Source organism: Zea mays, chromosome 8 (assembly GCF_902167145.1).
Source record: "Zea mays cultivar B73 chromosome 8, Zm-B73-REFERENCE-NAM-5.0, whole genome shotgun sequence".
NCBI lineage: Eukaryota > Viridiplantae > Streptophyta > Magnoliopsida > Poales > Poaceae > Zea > Zea mays.
The window spans coordinates 38,790,944-38,800,899 of NC_050103.1; the positions used below are offsets into that span (position 1 = coordinate 38,790,944).

Here is a 9,956-nt window from a genome sequence, read left to right on the forward strand (position 1 = left end):
AACTCTATAATGTTTTGAAGAACACCGTAATAGTCCACTACTTTGTCATCGTCAACATATGAACTTGCCAACACACCGCTATTGGTGGTGGCTGCCAATGGTTGACTCTTCTCCAATTTCGCGGTTCGGAAGCGATATCCATTTACATCATAGCGAGTATAGTTCCGGACGGACACAGAGGTATGTGCCATTTGCTGCAAGTCTGGGTGCACAGAGTTTTTGGAAACCTATACAAGGAATTAGTATATGCATTATATCTTCCAAGTCCAAAATTCAAAGATTAAGTATGGACAATGAGAGAATGAAAATTACTAACATAATTACGAAACCACTGCACGAAGTTTGGTCCACCTTTCAACCCATCACGTCGAAGATTTTCTAATTGGATGGCCGTAGGTTTACTAGTAGATTTCCAACATTCTTCATCAAACATGCTGGACATATTAGAAACATGGACATTACACACTATAGAAATTATGAGATGAGAAAATGGAAGTAACTATGAGGAAAACTTACTCGAACGCCTCCTGTGTGCTGTCAATATTGCTATACATATATAGCATTAGCGTGTTCAAATCTGATCCTTCAATGTGACGTACACTCCCTTTTCCAACTGCTTTACCCGGATTCGCAAAAATTTGAAGGGTGCTTTGGGGCGATTCATTTTCGACATGAAGTCGCACTGAAGGAGCAAACACATTGTTGGCTCGAGCGAAATACCTGGTTGAGAATTGAGATATCTCCTTAAGGGCAAAAGCCTCCGCAATACACCCTTCGACTCTAGCCTTGTTCCGAACAGACGCCCTGAGCTTTTTCAACGCCCTTTCTATAGGATACATCCACCTGAATTGCACTGGTCCGCCTACCAAAGCTTCCCAAGGCAAATGCACAATTAGATGTTGCATCACATTGAAGAATCCTGGCGGGAAAACCTTTTCAAATTTACAAATAAGAATTGGAATTTCTTTCTCAAATTTCTGCATCAACCTCTTCGATATCGTCTTTGCGCATACTTCCCTATAGAAGTAACTCAGCTCTGCAAATATGCTCCAAAGCTCATCCTTAAAATAGCCTCGAAACATCACGGGCATCAGCCTCTCCATAATAATATGGTAGTCATGGCTTTTCAAACCGATCAATTTACCGGTCTTCAGATTGACTGCCCGTTTCAGATTTGCCGCATACCGATCTGGAAATTTCAGATTCTTCAACCACTTAAATATTTCTTTCCTTTCATCCGGCTTGAGGCAGTAATCAGCTCGCGGCCTACTTTCATGCCCTTTATCGCTTACTTTCAACTCGAGCATCGACCTCTTACAAATTTCAGCCATGTCTTTTCTTGCCTTCATATTATCTTTCGTTTTATCAGTCACATCGAAACATGTGCTTATGATGCTTTCAGCAACGTTACGCTCTTGGTGCATCAAGTCTATGTTGTGCGGCATGATCAAGGTTTTTGCATACGGAAGCTCCCATATTGATGAAATATGGGTCCAGTTATGGTCCTCCCCGTAGCCTTGGAACCTATCATTTTCTCCTTGCTTCAGACAAGCATGCCATGCCATTATCTGCGGTGCAGTTTGCCTCTTTGGTGGCCCATTTCTGATTTTGGCTCCACCTCTGAATGCAGTAAGCGAATTCCTGAAATCATGCTTGAATGGAGTCCAACGTCGATGAGCATCAAAGAATGAAACTTTCCCACCATGCTTCAATCTGAATGCATCCGTATCATTCATACATATGGGACAACACAACCGACCATGGACACACCATCCAGACCAATCTCCATACGCCAGCAGATCATGCACTGACCACAAATAAGCAGCGCGCATGGTAAACTCCTTTTCAGTATGGCTGTCATAAGCCTTCACACCTCTCCACAATTGTTTCAGCTCTTCAATTAAAGGGCGAACAAACATATTCAGCTTTGGCCCTGGATGCTCGGGGCCTGGGATGACTAGTGCAAGGAACATGAACTCTTCTTTATTGACCAACTCAGGAGGAAGATTATATGGCACAATGAAGACAGGCCAACACGAGTAAGGGCTTGCACTGGTATTGAAAGGTGTGAATCCGTCCGTCGATAGACCAAGCCGTACACTCCTAGGGTCGTTTGCAAATTCGGGATCAAACTCGTCTAATGCCTTCCACGCATCACCGTCCGACGGATGGACCATTAAGTCTGGATCAGTGACGAGACGTACACCATTCTTTTGCCACGTCATATGCAGAGCTATTTCCTTGTTGAGGAACAACCTTGAAAGCCGAGGAATGATGGGCAACCGACGAAGTTGCTTAGCTGCGACCTTCGTAACTACCAATTCACCCTCATCATTTGTCACCTCGACATATCTAGAAGCTTCGCAATGCTTACAACGGTCCAGCTTGTCATCCTCCTCAAAGAATAGCATGCAACTGTTGGGACACACGTCGATCTTCTCATATGTCATCCCAAGACCAGCCAACATCTTCTTTGCGAAGTACATATTCTTTGGCAACTTATGATTCTCCGGGAGAACCTCGCCCATCAGTTGGACGATGTCGTTATAAGCACTGTTTGAAATGTTGTGCTTCGACTTTATCGCCATTAGTCTAGTGAGAGTCCCAAGAACTGACATCTGAGTGTGCTCGTGCAGTCTCTCTTCTCCTGCGGCGAGTAGCCGGAAGAATTCCTGAGCATCGCGTGGAAGCTGCCCCGGCTCCTCAGCGTTCATTTCAACATCCCTACCAAGATCATGCAACATGTCATCCATCCTATCATGATCGTCATCAAGTTCCACCTCCGCGTCAACGTGTCTAATAGACTCTCCATGCCGGTACCATACAAGGTAGTTCGGCATAAACCCACTTTTGCAAAGGTGTTTCTCCATTTCTTCTTTCATCTGAGGCCACTTGTTCTCGCAGCGATTGCAAGGACACTTCACTAGACGACCAGTTGCATCTTTGAAAGCGTGCTCAAGAAAAGCCTTTGTTACACCCATCCATTCATTCGAATGTGCCCCATCCTTTCTCCACCCGTCATACATCACCCTCCGATCACCGTCCATTTCAAAGGCTAAACAAAAGACAAAGAACATCAACGATCGTCCGTGGCTTAGGTGAACTCCCTATTAGGTAAAGGCCCTAAACCCACCCAAGAGTGTAGGCCGATGCTTGTGATTTGTGACGTGTAGCCTACGATTGCCGCGAAATTTCGGCAGCATAACCCCGCTGCTCTCCAAGCACACGCCTGAACATGGTGCGTTGGAGAACAACTGGGTTACACAACCGAAATTCTGCGTCAAGCATAAGGCACATGTCACAAATCAAAAGCATCGGCCTACACTCTCAGGCTGTCCAAAATACGTGGACAATTCCGGAACGGCGAACCTCACAAGCCAATGTGACGTTCGCCGTTCCCGAACGGGTGACGCATACGGTTCGCTACGGTTAACGATCACCGTCCATAATAAATAACTTAAACAAAAGACAAATAACATTCACGGTCGCCACGACACGCCGCACGCGAACGGCACGCCACGGCACGCCGCACGCGCACGGTCGCCACGACACGCGCACGGCCGCGCGCCCGGCACGCCACGGCACGCGCATGGCACGCCCGGCACGCCACGACAAGCATCAAATATGTCGGGAAATAAGGGAGACGGGGAGGCTCACCGCGGGGAACGACGACGACGTGGACGGACGACACGGCGTGGACGAACGGCGGCCGTGGACGAACGGCGTGGACGGCGGGCACGACGTGGACGAGTCTGCTCCTATGAACGGCGTGGACGAACGGCGAGCCACGCGCGGCGACGCGGAGCGGCGAGGGCGCGCGCGCGGGCCACGAGCGGCGACGCGTGGAGAGCGGGCGGACGCGGGCGGCGGTGCAGTGAGGGAGGTCCACGAACGGCGGCGGTGCAGTGAGCGGGCGGGCGCGGGCGACGCGTGGACGCCGGCGCGGCGATGGTGGACGGGGGCGCGACAATGGTGGGCGGCGCGGGAGGGCGGGTGTGCGGGCGGGCGTCGTCGACAGCGGCGCGGCGCGGCGCGTGGAGGGACGGTCTGCGGGCGGCGCGGCGAGGGAGGACGGGCCGGCGGCGCGACGACGTAGGGCAGGCGGGCGGCGGCGCAAGCGAGCGAGAGTTTGACGAGACGAGCGAGAGATAGAAAGTGCGCTGAGGCCGATTAACGGGTCTCTATTTTCGTCGGCCTCATTGAGGCCGACGAAAATACAGGCCGGTTAATGACTTATTTTCGTCGGTCTGGATGAGGCCGACGAAAATACGCCACTTATTTTCGTCGGCCTAGCTGCGGCCGACGAAAATATCACACATTTTCGTCGGTCCCGAGACCGACGAAAATACCTTTCGTATTTTCGTGGGCCTGCCGACGAAAAGCTTCGTTGGCCGACGAAAATAGGACACATTTTCGTCGGTCACTGTTGCCGACGAAAATAACATTGTATTTTCGTGGGCCGGCCGACGAAAATAGTCCGGCCCACGAAAATTTAGGTGTTTCCTGTAGTGCTTTACCGAGTGTCATAATTTAACACTCGGCAAAATACATTTAAATTTTTTAAATTTTGTCTCCCAAACTTTTTGTGGTATGTTCCTACACTATGTAGACCTACATGTACCATTTTGAGACAATTATAACATAGTTTCCATAGTTAGTAGATTTAGTTCGTTTATTTGAATTTCTTCGGAAAATTCAAATTTGAACTGCAGGTCACTCGAAACTTGGAAAACCGTGCATGAAAAAATGATATTCATGTTACTTAGCATAAGTTACGACCGATTGCAGAAGCGTACCGGAAACTTCGAGCAACATGCTCACTAAACATGGCCGTGAACTTGGCATCCACATGTTTAAAAATTGTATAAAACACAAACAAAGTCAGAAAATCATGAAACTTGTCCACGTGTCATGATATCATATGTATAGGCTGTGGTAAAAATTTTAGAATGTTTGGAGAAAGTTGTGAGACACTATGTGTAGAAACCTAAGAGATCCACATGAAATCTAAGAGTTATTTCATGTGGATCTCTTAGGTTTCTACACATAGTGTCTCACAACTTTCTCCAAACATTCTAAAATTTTTATCACAGCCTATACATATGATATCATGACACGTGGACAAGTTTCATGATGTTCTGACTTTGTTTGTGTTTTATACAATTTTTAAACATGTGGACGCCAAGTTCACGGCCATGTTTAGTGAGCATGTTGCTCGAAGTTTCCGGTACGCTTCTGCAATCGGTCGTAACTTATGCTAAGTAACATGAATATCATTTTTTCATGCACGGTTTTCCAAGTTTCGAGTGACCTGCAGTTCAAATTTGAATTTTCCGAAGAAATTCAAATAAACGAACTAAATCTACTAACTATGGAAACTATGTTATAATTGTCCACAAATGATACATGTAGGTCTACATAGTGTAGGAATATACCACAAAAAGTTTGGGAGACAAAATAAAAAAAATAAAAATACACTTTGCCGAGTGTCTAGGTATGACACTCGGCAAAGAGGGCTTTGCCGAGTGTCTATTACGTAGCACTCGGCAAAGAAGCCTCTTTGCCGAGTGCCAGCCGTTGGCTCTCGGCAAAGACTGACGGCCGTCAGCTCTGGGACGGCCGCTGACGGCCCTTTGCCGAGAGCCCCGTTTGCCGAGTGCGTTACACTCGGCAAACTTGTCTTTGCCGAGTGCCTACCTGTGCCGAGTGTTTAGCACTCGGTAAAGGGGCTCTTTGCCGAGAGCCTAACTTTACCGAGTGCGACACTCGGCAAAGCCTTCTTTGCCGAGTGCCCGACAAAAGGCACTCGGCAAAGAATACAACACTCGGCAAAGCCTCGGATTCCGGTAGTGAGTACACGATGGTGGTCACACCACAATCGTGACTGGTGTGGTCTTGCAAAACGTCACCCCACTCGGTATAAATTACAACGGCTAGCACAAGAGCCGAGAGTATGTCAGGGTTTTTTCTAGGCTCACGCAATCTACTAGGAATAAATAGAGGAGTGAACCATAGCAGAGAGTAGAGTGTCCATCAGATCAGATCCATGCATGCGTGAGGGCTCAAGGCCAGAGGTGTTTTTTCTTGGTATTTGTACAGCATAGCACGCATTTGGCACACACCATGCTTAAGCAAAGAACATTCCGTTTGAGCTCTTTCGGCGTGTGCTGCAATATGCTAACAACGAGCCAGTGCATGCATGTCAAGTCTTTTCTCAAAGTGCGCGCGAAACGATTTAACTAGTTCGGAGAATGAAAGAAGGGATGCAAAAGAGAGCATGCCTGCCTGCCAAATTTAGTCCATGCTGATGGAGTGGATCGTAGACCAGGCATTAAGAATGAAGAAAAATCTTTCCCGAAAGGAAAAGTGAAAAAAAGGATGCCGTGTTAGATATATAAAAATAGCAAAGTTGTGGATTCACTCCAGTAGATGCAGATGTGTCGGCGGGAGCAACTCCGAATCGTTCAGATTGCATGAACGTGAAGCAATGGAGAAACTGCATCTTTGTTCTAGCTATTCCATCGGTGGCAAAAAAAAAAAAAAATCGATCTTAAGGACACCTAACATAAAAGATACTAGCAGCAAAGACCAAAGAGAGACGACAAAATGCTTGGATGTTCAATATTTAAGATGCCATATTCTGACAATACCAAACCTAAACATAGGCTAGGAGCAGTTGAAAACCTAGAGTCCACACAACGTACGTACTTGAGTCAATGAAAACCTCAACCTCTGTCTATGAATGAGAGTATAGATTCGTAGCTACTATACTAGGAAGAGCTCCAAAGCTGCAATAAAACTCTATTGAGACGGTTGCATTTCTCAGAACCGACACTGCTATAAGTCAGTAGAAATGGTTCTTTTGTAGGCGAATATCCGAGAACCACCAGTGAAAATCGATTTTCACTCACGGATTTCTTAATAAAACTGCCAGCGAAAATATATTTCCACACACGGTTTTCTTATGATAACAGCCAGTCAAAATCTATTTCCACTGACAGTTGTCTTAACTTAACCACCAATGCAAAATTAATTTTTACTGACGGTTTTTTTACCGAACCAACCACATGTGGTACTTTTCTCTCTTTTTAAATTTTTTATATACCAAACCCACATATATATATATATATATATTGATATTGGAACTACTAAATCATATTGAATCTTGTTCAATTATAGCAACATACAATTTAATTATATCGTATACATCAAAGTTTTATGCTTACAATCAGCCAGTAAAAATCTATTTGCACTGATGGATTAAGTAAACTGTGCGCTATTGATGAAAATAAGGCATTTGCATTGATGGTTTTATTAAGCGAACTGTCAATGGAACCATATTTACACTGGTGATTTTTAATTCGGGACGGGGACCCCTATCCTGGGGACGACGCGACGGACAGATCTTTTGTTTATTGTTCCCAGTTTAAAATAAAGGTCATATAGGGAACAGTGACCAATCACGCCTCAGTTACCTCATCACGTACAGCGTAGAGTAACAAGGAAGCTTCATCAGCCACACAGACACGAGGTGCCGGCACTGGCAGCTCGTGGGGGGCGCATGCACGGCGGTGAGATGCATGCATGTGAAGGAAAAGGCAACCCAGTGGCACCACTTGTGCAGTACGTACACTCTGGCGCTCTTTCACGTTATTCTTTCTTTGACAAATCTGTCCTTCCATCCATTCATATGGAAAATAGGCCGTAACCATCAGTGCACTGCTAGTATAGGCTATATATAATACACCAACACACCGAGAGGGTTCTTCCAGTTCGCAAGGGTTTCCCAGCCAAAGAACCAGCATCCTGGTTGTGAAAATGGGGGGTGTGCGTAGCTACTTCTTCATCATCGCCGCCGCGGTCGTTGCCGTCGTCCTCGCGCTTCTCCCGGCCGGCGCCACAGGTGCCGGCCTCAAGGTCGGCTTCTACAGCAAGACATGCCCGTCGGCGGAGTCCCTGGTGCAGCAGGCGGTGGCTGCCGCCTTCAAGAACAACAGCGGCATCGCCGCCGGCCTCATCCGCCTGCACTTCCATGACTGCTTCGTCAGGGTACGTGCATGCTTCCTCTTCGCTTTTGCATGCATTTCCACGTGGATATATAGAAGACGATCTTAAAATTTGTAGCTAGTTAGTATATATATACTTGACCTTGACCTTGACCATGTGCACCCCCCTGGTAAATGTGTACCCCTAAACCACCCTAATTAAGATATATACTGTACTACAACCACCCTAATCTACCAAACTAGACGATGTTGTTTGTGGTACTTGTTGCAGCTGGTCGCCTGGTCCCAACTCCCAACCTCTCGAGTACGCTGCACCTCCATATCGATCCCTCTTCAAACAAAACAAAGTCTATTTAGTTCCGTCGTCCTAACTGTAGCTGGAAAATATAAATGTCAGATCCACATCGAGATGGAGCAGTTGGCATATGATATGGACAAACTACTGGTGGTAATAAAGGACGGCCGGCCAGTTGGTATCGCAGACCGTACCATATGCATGGCACATCTGCTGACGATCGATCATCCATGCCTACAAAAGAAAATTACAAAAAAAAACATGAATGTCACAGATGAATTACATGCACGTACGCACACCATGCAATGTAAAACTATCATGACAGAGGACATACGCATGAATGCAGGGCTGCGACGGCTCGGTGCTGATCGACTCGACGGCGAACAACACGGCGGAGAAGGACGCGGTCCCGAACAACCCGAGCCTGCGGGGCTTCGAGGTCATCGACGCCGCCAAGAAGGCGGTGGAGGCGCGGTGCCCCAAGACGGTGTCCTGCGCCGACATCCTGGCGTTCGCGGCGCGGGACAGCATCGCGCTGGCGGGGAACAACCTGACGTACAAGGTCCCCGCGGGGCGGCGCGACGGGCGGGTGTCCAGGGACACGGATGCCAACAGCAACCTCCCCTCGCCGCTCTCCACCGCCGCCGAGCTCGTTGGCAACTTCACGCGCAAGAACCTCACCGCCGAGGACATGGTGGTGCTCTCCGGCGCGCACACCGTCGGCCGCTCCCACTGCTCCTCCTTCACCAACCGCCTCTACGGCTTCAGCAACGCCAGCGACGTCGACCCCACCATCAGCTCCGCCTACGCCCTCCTGCTGCGGGCCATCTGCCCGTCCAACACCAGCCAGTTCTTCCCCAACACCACCACCGACATGGACCTCATCACGCCCGCGCTGCTCGACAACAGGTACTACGTCGGCCTCGCCAACAACCTCGGCCTCTTCACGTCCGACCAGGCGCTACTCACCAACGCCACGCTCAAGAAGTCCGTCGACGCCTTCGTCAAGAGCGAAAGCGCGTGGAAGACCAAGTTCGCAAAGTCCATGGTCAAGATGGGCAATATCGACGTGCTCACGGGCACCAAGGGGGAGATCAGGCTCAACTGCAGGGTCATCAACAGCGGCAGCAGCAGCTCTGGATTATTTCAGCTTCACACGGCAACCGCCTCTGCCGAGGAATTCGCCCACGTTGCAACCAACTAGCAGCTACTATATCTCTATCCGTAGAGGATCTAGTGATCTACTGCTGCTCAGTGACCATGTTCTTCGATGTTGCAATTAGTTCCACTACTCGAATCAGGCTCTTTACTGAGTGTTCGATCCTTTGCTGAGTATATTTTGTCGAACACTCACCAAAACATACTTTATCGAGTGTTATTCTCGACGAAATAAGACTCGTCAAAGATCTCGTTTACCAAGAGCGAGACACTCGGTATAGAAAGACACTCGGCAAAGTAGCTTTGCCGAGTGTCAAACTCTCGGCGAAACGCGACGCTCGGTAAAGAACCATCAGCAGCTGTCTATAGTTAACCGCCATTAACTTTGCCGAGCGCCAGGCGTTGACACTCGACAAAATAGCTTCTTTGTCGAATGTCACCTTGCAAACACTCAGCAAATAGATATTTTGGCGAGTGTCTTTCTTGACACTCGGCAA

General features: G+C 48.1%; 1 protein-coding gene across 1 annotated transcript; it reads left to right on the plus strand.

Moving 5' to 3' along the window:
* The first annotated feature begins 7,783 nt into the window (after positions 1–7,783).
* Positions 7,784–9,646, plus strand: LOC100273061 (uncharacterized). Its single transcript, NM_001147510.1, is given in 2 exon segments — positions 7,784–8,049; positions 8,648–9,646. Coding segments are annotated over 2 exon segments (1,089 nt in total). The 5' UTR covers positions 7,784–7,818; the 3' UTR covers positions 9,506–9,646.
* The last annotated feature ends 310 nt before the right edge of the window (positions 9,647–9,956 follow it).